The 14,826-nt window shown below is 37.1% G+C and overlaps 1 protein-coding gene across 1 annotated transcript; it reads right to left on the bottom strand.

The window, feature by feature from the left end:
* Positions 1 to 1,021: 1,021 nt before the first annotated feature.
* Positions 1,022 to 14,113, bottom strand: LOC114294389 (cell division cycle 5-like protein). The gene is made up of 4 exons (XM_028238515.2): positions 13,712 to 14,113; positions 4,772 to 6,490; positions 3,109 to 3,390; positions 1,022 to 2,443 (listed from the first exon to the last, which is right to left on the bottom strand). Exons 1-4 carry the CDS (start codon positions 13,886 to 13,888, stop codon positions 1,625 to 1,627), a joined length of 2,997 nt encoding a protein of 998 aa, XP_028094316.2. The 5' UTR covers positions 13,889 to 14,113; the 3' UTR covers positions 1,022 to 1,624.
* Positions 14,114 to 14,826: the final 713 nt, after the last annotated feature.

Here is a 14,826-nt window from a genome sequence, read left to right on the forward strand (position 1 = left end):
TATAAGAGTGATTTTAAACTACATAGATTTCAATTTAGGAATTTAGTAACATTAAAGCAACATAGAATTGAGGGAATTAAAACGAAAAGAATAAGGGGGCTTTCATAGGAATGGAGGGATTTCATTGTTTCTTCGTTGTTTTTTCAATGGATCATTTTCATACATCAGGTGTGTGAAACAAGGCTTTTAACCGAATGGGTAAAGGTGTGTAGAAAGAGGGTTTAGGTGGTGTACGTACGTGGATATGAATTAGGGTATAATTGGAACATAAAATGTGTGAAATGAAAAGAATAATCATAACCAAATTAATAAATGTGTGCACTGAGAAATTATGTGTCCTGAGGTAGATAAGTGTGTGAAAATAGAATTTTCCTCACTTCTTGCCCTTTTGATTCTACTCTTACTTTGCTCTTTTGGTAGGGCCTCAAAAATAAAATATGTAGCGTAAATTCAAAATTTAGACCTCGTTTGACAAGTAACTGTTTTAGCTTAAAAATTAAAAAATTACTAAAAAAATTAAAAAGTCAACAACTTATACCAAAAAGTCAAAGATTTCCTTTCCTTTTTATTTTTTGCACAGCTTTTCATAAAAAGCTAAAAAGTCATTCCAAACAACTAAATTTTTTTTACCTCATATTTTAGCTAAAAAGTAAAAAAATTACTAAAATAACATGCTCTCAAACAAGGCCAATGTAAATCACATACAAAATAATACCAAGTCTAATTTACAAATTTTATTTTTTAATGACTTTTAAAATAATTTATCCAAAAGTAAAGTTATTTGATTAATGGAGGTCGAATACAACTAATTTGTTTAAATGATATGTTTGGTTAAATACTACTCAATAAATTAAGTTTGGTTAAATACTACTCAATAAATCAAGTTTGTATCGCTTCTAATTCGAAATTCAAACCCAAAAATAGAAACTCCTAAACTATTATTTATGATGAAAATAAATTCAATTTTCTTATTGTGAGAATCTACCTAAAAGATGACTTGATAGTCAATTACTTAAATAAATTTGAATAATATAAACAATGATTATCCATATATCACAAAAAATAATCCAATTCAGTAAGAAAACCTTTGACTTACCCTCGGTGGGCTAATATAGAGGTTCTACGCCCCCAGTATAGCTGCCATTATGTACAACCATATAAAGTCAATAATACCACCATAAAAGCATATATATTACAGTTCCTGAATGTGATGACATTTATACCAAACACATATCAAGATGAATAATGCTTTGTTAGACCAAATCGCAGAACAAGACCGGACTCATCTTGTCTCGGCTATCATTGATCCTCTGTTAGGACCCCGCAAACCTAAGGCCAATAATAACCAATAATGTGGTTGGCATTGGGATAAAATCTCAGGCGTGCAAGCCATTTTCCTATCAAGATTTGTCTCTTTTTCCAGAGATTCCACAAACCGGATGAATACATCTCCTTGTTCTCGCATTAAATAATCAGCAATAAAAGGAGACAACAGAATGCAAACAGTAATTCCAACAGCATCAGAGAGCAGCCCCAAGCAGCACAATCAAGAACAAGCAAGGGCACTAGGAGGGTCTTTCATCAGCATCCAAAGTTTATTCGAACTTTTTTGACAGAAAGTTTTTTATGCATCTTGCATATTTACACCGTCCACCTCCATAGAAACTTGTCTGTTCTCATCAGCATTACCATCTTCAGCTGTTTCTGGGACAATGTCTTCTGGCCTGGTCAGGATACTATCCTCGATTCCATCTTCCCCAGTATTCTGCTGATCCTTAGCTGATAAATCCCCCCCAGCAACTTCTGGGCTCGTTAAATTCTCACCAATAGTACCATTGACAGTGTCACCACACATACTAATCTTGTCTCCATCAGTAAGGTCAGAGTTAATATTCAATTTGACAGCAGAATTTTGATCTGGAATGTCACTAGAGTGATTTTCATCCACACTCTTGAGCTGAGTAGCATCATCAGCAGAAACAGAGGGCATGATGTCAGATGAGCTCACATCCACGACTGGAGTTGCATTCTCGACCACTCCATCAGCATCCATGTCCTGTTTTGGACTTGCATTAGCTTGTACTGGAGCAGCATCAATCTCTTGGCTTGGAATTTCATCAGCTGGAGGCTCAGCAGTTTCATTTGCTGCAGCATTGGCCAACTCAAGAGCACGATTTTTTGCTGCAATTTCTTCTTGTACTATAAAAGCATCCATGACGCTTTGGATCCTTTCTTTCTCTGCTACAAGATCCCCATAGCGTTTCTGCAAAGTTCGCTCAAGCTCCTTCTGCTTCTGAACTTCTTCCCAGAGGACATTGATCCTATGTGATGCTGCCAGCTGCTCTTGCTTTTGTAAAGCTTGAAAGCACTCGAGTTCTGTTCCTGCAGTGTCCATCTGCTTAAAAGTTGCTTCAATTTGTGACCAAAGTTTCCCAGCTCGCATCTGATCATTGACAATGTCCATCTATCAGAACCATTACAACTTGAATCTAAAACAAACAGCAACTAATCCATGACTTGCAGTTATATAAAAATTCATATGCCATTAAATAAAGTAAATTTTGAGTATTCTTGCATTAAAATGCAAGAATTGTGAATTTGTTTGTGTATGCATGAACACATGTATGTTCTTCCATGCATTTCTTGCATCCATGACTTGCGGTTCATATAAACAGGTTCATTGCATCAAATCATACTCAAGATCTATTCACTTAACTAGTGGCAGTTGCAACAAGCAATAGTGCATTAATAAGTCAATTGTGCTAACTGTGCAAACATAAAAACCTTAACATGTATCTTTTTGTTGATCAAAGAAAATTCATACTAAAAATACTTAAAAATATTTAAGGCAATTGGAAAGGAACTCTATCTTATTCATCTTTGAAAAAAGTCCTGGATAAAAAAGCAAGCAAAAGGAACAACTTAATGTGCTGCTTAGCTGGGGATGTAAAAACAACAAATACCAATTAAATACAAAAGGAAGGAAATTATTAAGTAAACTTGTACTACAATCTCAATGTTGTAAATTTGCTATTATGTTTTAAGTTATAAAAGAAAAAGAACTAATATTAATGATAAATTGACAGTCAACCAAGAAACTCTGCATACCTGATAACCATTAGTAAGAAGTTTTATCTTCTGCTCAAGGCGTTGTGCCTTCTTAGTATCATCATCCATCCTTTTCTTTACAATCTCAAATTCATTCTGCAAGGCAGCAAGTTTCTCCATGTTTCCGGCAACACTGGATAGACCATAACCATTACGAGTAGGAAAATACACGATATCGTTTAAACATGTTTTATGTGCTTCAACAAACGCATCAACTGACTCATTCTCATGCCCCATTGCCAAGCGAAGAAACTGAACCTCTTCCTTAATGAAATAACCAGCCTGCAAAAACACAAGAGGTAAGGAGAGGAGGTTATTTCTCGACTTGTAACAACACATTTAGGCACCCTTATTTTTTTTTGGGTTTATAGATTATGATAGTGTATCACTGTAGTAACAAAAGGCAGTAGTATGCCACAAAATGACGTATTTGATGTTCAAGATCAAACAAGTATGAGCTCTGAATCTTCTAACTTTCAGGAAACAAAAGTAATGCATAAATCGGGAAAAGACACAATGGTCATGTTTGTTTCAAGAATTGGAACTACAATGATGAGGGAAAGTCTAATAGAAAAATAGATAAATATTTGCACGAGAACATCATATTGCTATAAAAGGCCATAATCCATAACTTTTGGGCAAATATAACGAGCACACATCCATTATTCCTACAGCGTTTGCTCGTTTAATAATCAGCTTACTTCTTCCTGCATGGTAAATGAGATATGAAGATGACTCGAGAACATGTCAGATACAAAGGCGTACTTCAAGACTCAACTACTGGATTTTATGTATAGTACTAGAAATAAATGTAATACTAAAGATAAATCTCCAGAGTAAAAGCAATTGAACAAAATGGCATATCATGAAACTCAAAAACCAAATATGGCATATGGCAACAACCAAAATTCCCATGTGAATTTGTGAACGTACACAAAGCGTTTTACTAAAATAATTATTCTAATTCCATGCTAATTATTGCAATTGACTGAGTAAATTTCTTAGCAATTGGCAAGAAAGCAAAGGGATGAAGACCTTGTTCAAGCTCCTTAGGGATGAAATTGCAATGACTCAGTAAATGTCTATGAAATTTCTTTGACCTTGTTCTCTTATGTAGATATAAAGGTTAATTTAGACACACACACACACACACACACAAACAAAAAAAAAGAAAAAACCACTTTTAACTTCCCTCCCATTTAAATAATCTAATATTGTTTTCTTGTATCTTTCTGAAAACTTTCTACTTAACCATATGTATGTTGAACTTTTACTTTTGCTTTTATTTTCCTTTCATTTGCTCTACTTTCTTGTATTTCCATTTTCTACTAACTTTTTTCATTCTAAAAAACAGAGCCTTATGGAAAGTTCATAATTAGGATAATGAAATTATGGCACCATGAGAGGAGCATGACTACTTATCTATAATTTGAAGAACTTGCATAAAGTTAAAACAATTAACTTATCCTGACGTTTTATGATTGCATCAACATATGACCAGCTCTGATCAGCAAGCAATTTTTTTTTTATATGAAGCAAATATGAACAGATATGGTAAGGTGGTTGAAGATTAAACTACCATAAGAAAACAAAGAGAAAAAGATTTCATGACACACAAGAATAACTAACAGTATTAATAGATAGATATGTAGCAAAAGCATACCTCCTTCAGTTCATTTTCTTCAAAGTCTTCAATCACGGGGACAGAAACAGATTTTCTGTTTGCAGCCCGCTTGGCTCCTTTCTTGTTATCCTTGTCCGCTTTTTCGTCAAGTGGATACTTTGCATTATCATGATCTAATAAGGATAGAAGTTCTTTTCTTATCATTTCATCAGCCTGCTCAATCAAAGTTGGGGGAACAAAGGAGCTCTTGTCTTCATCAGCTCTTGTCAATGAATTTTTAATTAGTTCCAATGAAGCAGCAGGAGGTCTAGGGAGCTCCCTCTGCAGCACTTTCGATCTCTTCTTAAGTAACAATTGTTGCCTCGCTTCTTTCTCAGCCTTCTCTCTAGCCATCCTGTCAGACATATCTTCTTCAATATGCTCCTCTGGTTCTTCATTATCTTCAGGGACTGGTTGGATAACTATCTGGTACTCATTCTTGGGCTGTGGAAGGTTGCTCAAACCAGAACGCAAGTTCCTTCTCAAATCAGCTTGTCTACGGAGCTCAAGTTTTGCACTTTCATGCATATCCACGTCCTCATTAATATGAAGCTCATCCCTAATTGGAGTTCCTTTTGGAGTAAGACCAAATGAATCCCTTGACGGAGTCATGCCAAGTCTTGGTGTCATACCACCACCTCCGGGAGTCGCTGAAGGAGTTAACATTGGGTTTGGCGTTTGGATCTCCCTTTTCTTAGGAGTGACCCCAGAAAAATCTGAAGGATGCAGTTCTGGATTTTCTCCTCCAAGTAACGGTGTCTGAGACTCTCTCAACCTGGCCAGATTTTCAGCTTCCATCATAATAGCATCACCCTTACCTGCAGGTGTTCGCTGAGGGGCCCGTAGTGGGGTCATTCCTTGTCGTGGTGTCTGAGCATAATTTGCAAGTAGAGCACGAGTTGCACCATTCCCTTCAATGAGTTCCTCACTCCCTGCAAGGAGATCACTAGCATAACCCATCTTCGCAATCTCCTCCAATTCATTATCTGAAATCTGCGGAGCAGGAAGCATCAGTTTTGACCTCTTCCGGACTGCTTCTGGATCATTTAGTTTGTTTGCTTGCAGTATTGCAGATGGGGCATCCTGCCTCTGCGCAATTTTATTCCTTGCAATATCCTGCTTCCTTAATCTTGCTTCCCTATCAGTTCTTTTTTCACCCTCAAGTTCTTCAATGGTGGTAGGGAACTTGAGCTGTTCCACTGGTTGATCTTCATCAGCGACATCAAAAAAGCCTGGAGGAGGCTTCTTCTCAAAGGGAATTTCAGCATTATAGTCAATACCCTTCCTTTTCCTCTTCCTTTGCCTAGTTTGAATTCCAGCTGCCTTTAGTTCTCTCCTTTTCTGCAAAGAAGCTAGCCTCCTGGCCTCTTCAAGCTGCTTTTCCCGGGCTTTCCTTTTTGCCTTCTTGCCCCTAGTGTTGGCTAACCGAGCTCGTGCTTCTGAAAGCATTTCCTTCTCATCCTCATCCATATCAACAGGGTCTGGACGCGCAGGCTTCGACTCTGGGTTTGGATCAATCTCTCCAGGGCGCAATTTCCGTGGATCATCACCTGCTTCATAGTTCTCATCCTTTGCACAGGCTGCATCAAGGAGCTTCTCATAGCGTTCAAGGCATTGAGATGGAGTACGACCCACAATTGGGGCAATTGTTCTCCATTGTGTGGGCATGAGCTTAGCAAGGTGAAGCAGTTTCTCATCTTCCTCTCTGGTCCACTCAGTCTACACATAATATAAAACAAATTTTAGTTTTCTCACTTACAAAAAATTGCTTGCACTGTAATTTAGAACAGAACTCAGAAGACAAATAAAAAGTCAGAAAATGTTGACTGATGTCCTTCACAATAGCTGCACAAAATGGGAGAAAGGCAAAAGAAATAATTCAGCAAGCTAATATCTATATGAAAATCAACCTTCTTTCTCAAGAAACTGTTACCCAATTAGATCTGCTGCAACAGAGAGTACAGTAGTTAATTTTTGTCATGCACCTAGCAGTTAGTTAGAGCAGTACGTTAGCTAGTTTAGATCTTTCTAGAGCTCTTACATTGTATGTATATATATACAGATGATGTAGCAATGTAATGCAGCAATGGAATGGACAATAAATATTTCGCTGATTTTCTTTCTTTTTACTTTCAGTTTCATTTTCACTTTCAGAAGAAAGTTTACAAATAGCTTATCACAACTTAGAATATTTATTAGTCGAGAATCATGGAAACAAACCAAAGGCTTATGAAAGTGATTGGGCTCATTTATTTGCATATCAGAAAAAGATTAAAAAAATAAATAAATTTGGTATAGGACTGTAAGAATTATGAAGAATTTCTGTATATTCAATTGTATTTACTGAACAAAGAATACATCACTTATATAGAACACTAAATCCTAATCCTAAACGAATACATCACTAATATAGAATTCTAATAGATATAGAACACTAATCCTAAATAGGAAACAAGAATAAACCTAAACCAATCTTAAATAGGAAACAACAACAATAAACTTAAACAAATCCTAAATAGGAAACAATATTCACATAATATATAATATTATTCTCAGACCCCCGCTCAAACTCAAGGTGTTTGAGCAGAAAACACTGAGAGTTTACCAAGAAGAAACTGAAACCGAGCAGTGGTGTGAGTCTTGGTAAAGAAGTCAACAAGCTGCGGAGCTGAAGAGACGAAAGGAAGCGAGATAGAGTCAGATTGCAGATGCTGACGAACAAAGTGACAATCAATCTCAATGTGCTTGGTCCGTTCATGAAAGACGGTGTTATGTGCAATCACAATAGAGGGAGGTCGAGGAAGACTGAGGGACGCCCAAGTCAGAAAGAAGACAACGAAGCCAGACAACTTCAGCAGTAGCATGAGCCATAGCACGGTACTCAATTTTGACAGTAGAGCGAGCAACAACAGTTTGTTTCTTGCTTTTCCAAGAGATCAAGGAATCGCCAAGAAACATACAGAAACCAGATGTGAACTTGCGATCAGTAACATTACCAGCCCAATCAGAATCAGCATAAGCTACCAAATCCAGAGAGAAAGTAGAGGACAATAGTAAACCCTGAAAGATAGTACCTTGGAGATAGCGAAGACTTCGAACCAAGGCAGCCCAATGTGTGGAGCGAGAAGCAGAGACAAACTGGCTAACCATATGAGCAACATAGGCAACATCAGGACGAGTAACCGTCAAATAGACTAAGCAACCTACGAGCTCTCGATATAAAGTAGGACCATCCAAAAAAACACCATCAGTAGTGTTGAACTTTACATTAAGCTCAATAGGGATATCAGAAATCTTAGTGTCAATAAGACCGGCACGATGAATAACCTTATTGGCATGGCATACTTGGCCTGAGAACTCTTGGGAGAAGAAGCTACCTCAATACCTAGAAAATACCGCAATGGGCCCAGATCCTTCATTTCAAAGGTGCGGAAAAGATGCTGCTTGACCTCAAATATAGCAGAAGAGTCAAAACCAATGATGATCATATCATCCACATACAGTAATAACGCAACAAATCCAACAGAGGTATGGAGAAGAAATAAAGCAGAGTCCTGAGCACAAGGATGAAACCCAAGCTTAGTAACAGTAGTCTGAAAGCGATCATACCAAGTACAAGGAGACTGCTTCAGACCATACAGAGCACGCTGAAGGCAACAAACCTGTCCAGAGGAATGGTGAAGGCCAAGAGAAGGACGCATGTAAACCTCCTCAGTGAGATGGCCATTAAGAAAAACATTCTTAACATCCATCTGATAAAGAGGCCAAGAACGACCAGCAGCAACAAAGATCAAAATACAGACAATAGTCATCTTGGCAACAGGAGCAAAGGTCTCCTCATAATCGATACCATACTCCTGTGAAAAACCTTTGGCAACCAGACGAGCTTTGTAATGCTTAAGAGAACCATCAGAATGAGTATTGATTTTATAAACCCATTTGCAATCAACCAGATTCTTACCAGTAGGCAAAGAAACCAACTCCCAAGTACTAGTTTTCTGTAAAGTAGACAACTCATCCTCCATATCTTGAACCCAATGAGGATCTTGACAAGCCTCCTTGTAAAACTGAGGTTCTAAAAAAAAGTAAATAGCAGACAAAAAAGTACGATAGGAAGGAGAAAAACATGTATTAGACCAACCTAATCTGTTCGGAAGATGACGTGCTCGAGTAGGATATCGGTGTGCAACAGGATCAGAGTCGTCAGAAACAGGAGGATCAACAGCAGGGGCAGAGACAACCAGTGGAGGAGGAGCCTTGCGACGAGAATAAACTAACAACGGAAGTGGAGGAGAATAAACCGAAGGAAGAGTAGTAGCCAGAGGTGAAGCAGGACGAGAAGATGGAACAAGCTCAGGCGGAACTGTGGAGATGTACTCATCAGACGGGACCTCAGAAGGAAACGGATCAATATGAACCAAATCCTCTTTGGAAACTAGGGCGGTGAGAGGAAGAAGCTGAAAGTAAGGTAGACGTTCGAGAAAAGAAACATGACGGAAGACATAAAGACGACGGGAAATAGGGTCGTAACATCGATAGCCTTTTTGAGTAAGACTATAACCCAAAAAGACACAGAGGACAGACCGGACACTAAGTTTGGAATTATCTTTGCGGGAAGAAGGACAAAACAGACAAACCCAAACACACGAAGAAGGGAGTAGTTAGGAATTTGGGAAAACAAAGCTTTATAAGGAGATCAACCAGAAAGACGGAGAGTAGGCGTGCGGTTGAGAAAAGAAGCAGCAGTAAGAACTGCCTCTCCCTAGAATAAAGCCAGAACTGAGGCAGAGAAAAGAAAAGACCTAGCTGTCTCAAGGAGATGACAGTGTTTACGCTCGGTTTGACCATTTTGGGCAAGTGTATCTGTATAAAAAGTTTGGTAAATGGTACCCAAATTAGCCAAATACTCACAAAACTCATTTTTAAAATATTCTCTACCCAAGTTAGACCGTAACACTTTAATTGTAGACCCAAACTGAGTAGTAATCATAGACTGAAAGGTACGGTATATCTGATAGAAATCAAACTTATAAATCATAAGATAAACCCAAGTGTAACGGGTGCAGCCATCAACAAATGATATGTAGAACCCTCTTCAGAATTCTAACAATGATCATATACAATTCAATACAATACATATTATTTTTTATCTCTCTACTATTCTAACATGGTATCAAAACTATAGGCTAAAGTCCTCGGTGTTCTTCGCTTTATCGGCGGGCGACAACCTTGCCTTGGCCGCCCGTCGGATCTCAACCTATTTCCCTGTTATATTTTTATGTCAATATTACTTCGTGGTGATCTCTTTCTTTGTTTGCTGGTTTATTCCTGCCATAAATTGTGAGAATAATATTATATATTATGTGAATATTGTTTCCTATTTAGGATTGATTAAGGTTTATTCTTGTTGTTTCTTACTCAAGATTGGTTTAGGTTTATTCTTGTTTCCTATTTAGGATTAGTGTTCTATATCTATTAGAATTCTATATCAATGATGTATTCGTTTAGGATTAGGATTTAGAGTTCTATATAAGTGATGTATTCTTTATTCAGTAAATACAATTGAATATACAGAAATTCTTCAGAATTCTTACATGATATCAGAGTTGTATTCGAAACCCTAACCTCTTATTTCTAGTTCGTCGTTTCCCTCTCTAGTTCATGATCGATCGAAGCTCCTTGCTTCGTGGGTCGTATGGGTCTCTCTCGCCGAAAGACTTCCCTCTGACGTGGTTCGCCTCTTCTTTCTGGTCAACCCATCTATTCGACATGGTAGTTGTGCTTCGATTCCTCATCTGTTCGTGACTTCTTCTCTCTCACTCGCGACTGTCTCTAATTGTGGTTTTTTCTGGTTCGCTGATTCGTCCTCTCTGGTTCGCGACTCGTGTCACTCTTTGCTCGTCGCATCTGCTAGTTGCCTCGATGCTTCTTGTTCTCTGCTTGCGACTCACAAGTGATTGATCTCTTGTTGGAGTTACGACATCAGTTCTTCGACTTCGACTTCGTCTTCGTCAGTTGCTGGAATTTTGATATCAGTCACACCTGTCAGAGTCACGACCTACATCGTGACATCTCTCTCTCTCTTGTTCTAAGTCTGGAGGACCTGGGTGTTTTTCTTTGGCTGACCACTGTTCTCTTTTATTCTTGTTTGGACCAAACAAGTTTCTTGATATTACATAGTTGCCCCATCAACTTTCACTTTATTACGATTTTTTATTTTTTTTTTTTAGTTCATTATGATGATGACGGGTTCAGCTTCCGTAAAGCCCAAGAATGGGCTTCTTGCTTCAGATGAGTGTACTTTCTGCTATCAGAGGGGCCGTTGGAAGTATCACTATCCCAAGAAAGGATTAGGATGTCTATCTGGCTCGTATTCTCAGTAGTCTCAGACCCAGTTTTGCCCTTCTTCTCTAAGTATTTTTCAGGCTTTCGCCGGTTCTACTGCATTTGCTCTAGCTTCTGATCCTGACTTGGCTTCCTTGAGTGCTCAGATTAGTCAATTTCAGCATACACTGTCTACCTCCCAACCATCTTCGTCTGCCTCCATTGTTTCCTCTCTTCATTCAGATTTGCTTAGGTCTTTTTCAGGTATCTCTTCGTCTGTCTGACTTTTTGACTCTGGTGCCTCTCATCACATGACTCCTCATCTCTCCTTACTTTAGAATTGTACTCCCCCTTCCTTTCCTATTACTGTCAATGCTGCTAATGGGTCTGGTATGTTATTTATATCTATTGGGTCTATCTTACCGTCTGCTATGTCTGCAGTCTCTATTCCATCTGTCTTATATTTCCTCAATTATCTGTCAATTTATTATCTATTAGTTAACTTGATACTTCTAGTTTTTATGTTATCTTTTCTTCTTCTATCTGATTTGTGTAGGATCAAATGTCCAAGCAGCAGATTGAGACTGGCCGTAGAGTTGGAGACCTCTATGTGGTGGAGAGCTTGCATCTGCCTATGACTACCTCTCCAACTGCCTTTTCTTCTTTTCAGTTAGATTCTCTGTCAAGTCCTTTCTATTTGTGGCATTCCAGATTAGGGCATTTCTCTGCTAACCGCTTACGGTCTTTAGCTCAATCAAGTATATTGGGTAAAGTTTCTCCTAGTCAACTTACCGAGTGTCGGGGGTGTACACTTGCCAAAATGACAGCCTTACCTTTCCGTAAAAATACTTCTATATCTGCTACACCGTTTTCTTTAGTTCATACTGATATCTGGGGCCCTTCTCCTATTCTTACAAGGACAACTATTATGCTTGCTTTAAAAGAGTTTCTCATTTATTTGCACACCATAACCCAAAAAATAACAAAATAAAAAAAGATTAGGCTAATGTGTTGGTGTCCGACACGTGCCGGACACTAATACATAGCCATCGGAGAGGTGTCTGTGCTTCATGATCGAGGAATAATCGTCAACTAACAAACCAATACAAATGTCCAACAATAATAACGAGGGTGATTTCAACTTCCAAGCATTCCAAGAAACTTTTCCGAAAAAATCCCATTTTTTTGAAAACAATTTGGAGTCGTTTTAAAAATTAATTTCTCACAAAAATGGAAGCTATGGGTGTGATTTTTTTATTTTTTAATTGACACCGAGGTGTTCGAATCAAAGCCTGACTAATCCAATCCCTAGAGGTGCATAGGCTCTCAACAAGAAGTTTCCCGTAAGTACACCACTATTAATTCAAAGATTTTTCCCCAGTCCGATAACCCCAAGGAATTGTTAGCACCTAAGAGGTTTAGATCCTAAACATTGGAGGGAGCACACCCCAAAGACCAAAGCCTTGCCACCAGCCATGGGTGTTTTCAATCTCTTTTCGTTGTTTGTCTTAAAAAATGAAAAGGGAAAAATGAAAACGTTGAAAATGTAAACTACACCAAAAAGACATTTTGTTCTATCAAACATAAGATTCTTCTTTCATTTTACACTATCTTAGCAACCAAACAGAGCATTACTCCAGTCTCATAGGCAAAAAACCTCCCATTTCCCATAAATACCAAACCAACAAAGAAAACAAATAACAAGTCATACTAGAAAAGGTCCAAGAACAGTGATACGTTTTCGAGCATGAAAGCAAGGTACAAATATGATTTTCCATCAACCAGACGGAGCGTTATCTCCGCGGCCAGAGCTCGTTGAACCCATTGAACTTTGATTTCTTTTCTTCTTTTTTTTAAGGATTGAATAGTATATTATGTAAAAAATTTAGAAGGTTTTAATAACTTGACATCATTGAAATTGTTAAAAAAATAAATTAATTAATTAAAACCTTGTTGAGAGTCACCCTTATTGAAGTACAGGATTCTTATGTGTTTACATGTTTTTTTTAAAATTTTTTTAACCCTAATGTGAGGACTAATTTTGTCTATTTTCTCACTCTCTGTGCTCAATGGCCTAAAAATGGGAAAAAACTTCAATGCAACGGTGATACCACGTCACCTGTATCACCATCCAATAATTTCACCTTGACCCTCCAATCTATATGTGGCACCCAGAAAGTGGGGGTTGAACCTCCACATGTGGGGTTTATTGTGTGTTAGTGATACTGCATCATCAATATCACTGTTATATTGAATTTGTCCTTATACTCCTAAAAATGGCAGATGCTCATTCTGTCTATGTTATCGCTCTCTTAGCTCAATTGCCTAAAAATCAGAGTCTCGCTCTTTTCAGTTTTGTTGTAGCAATAGGATATTAATATTTCTAAATCTTGTTGTACATGTAATTTGGAAGTTTGAATTGGTTTTGCAATAGCATTGCGAATGCATATTACAGTATATTATGTAAAAGTTTATCACTTTTATAGAACTATAAAACATGAAATAATAACATTGAAACCTTCAATTTCCCAGCAGGAATACAAGCAAGCAACAGAATTGGCAAGTAACAAGTAATGTAGTGAAATTGAATGAAGAAGAAAGAGAGAAAAGACATGCCTTTTTGATGGAAGGATCGAGCCACTCGTACCAGCGAGCTTTGCACTGCTTGGCGGACTTGCGAACGAGGAGGGAAGAGATGCGAGCCCACTGGTTCTTTCCATACTTCATCACCGCCGCTTTCAGGATCTCATCTTCAGTGTTTTTCCACACCCCACCCTTTATCATGATCCTCATCTTCGCTTGATTTGGTTTGTCACCCCCTCAGGAGGACCTCCTTCTCCTTCTCCTTCTAGGGTTTTTTAGAGGCTGGTGGTGCAGCTGCCATGCCGGTGATGGTGGCCTAGGGTTTTGCCAAAGTTAAGAAAACAGAAGTGAGAAGAGAAAATGGCAAGAAAAAAAATGTACAACGAAGCAGGTAACCGAAATTTTATCAAATAAATAAATAAAAGGAAGAAACTTACAAAAAATAAAAAATAAATAAATAAATAAAATTCACCCCGCTTGGCTTGAGTTTTCTAAAAATACCTTTTGAAAAATTTTATTTTCTTTTTTCTATATTTTTTATTTTTATCAAATTTTTAAAATTTTTAAACACAGTTAACATAAGTACACTTAAAAAATATAATTTTTGAGAAATTATTTTTAAAAAATTCACTAAATTCCAAAAATATACAAAAAAAAAAAATCAAAATTTAGTATATTTTTTATATTTTTGTGTATTTATTAATTTTTTTAAATATTTTTCACAAATATTTTACTTTTTAGACACATCTAAATAAGATGTATCTAAAAAAATGCTTAAAATTTTAAAAATATTTACTAAAAATAAAAAATTCAATTTTCAAAAACTTTAATTCAAAAAACTCAAACTGAAAAAATTATTACATACTAGGGGAATAAAAAATAATTAGAATAGGACGAATTACACACTAGTCAAATATTTTCAAAATAATTATTATAAAAAAATTATTGATCTAAAATTATTTTTACAAGTTTATTATGTTTTGATTATAATAAGTCTTAATCCGCCAATCTAATCGAGCAGATAATCTGAGATAATTGACGGATTGAATTTTTTTTTTTTTTTAAGATATGATTGACAGATTGAATTAGGTGGGTTATAAGATGAAAATAAGTGAGTTGATTTGGTTGCAACAATTTCTATATATATA

Source organism: Camellia sinensis, chromosome 1, assembly GCF_055761805.1.
Source record: "Camellia sinensis isolate YWXY chromosome 1, ASM5576180v1, whole genome shotgun sequence".
Taxonomy (NCBI): Eukaryota; Viridiplantae; Streptophyta; class Magnoliopsida; order Ericales; family Theaceae; genus Camellia; species Camellia sinensis.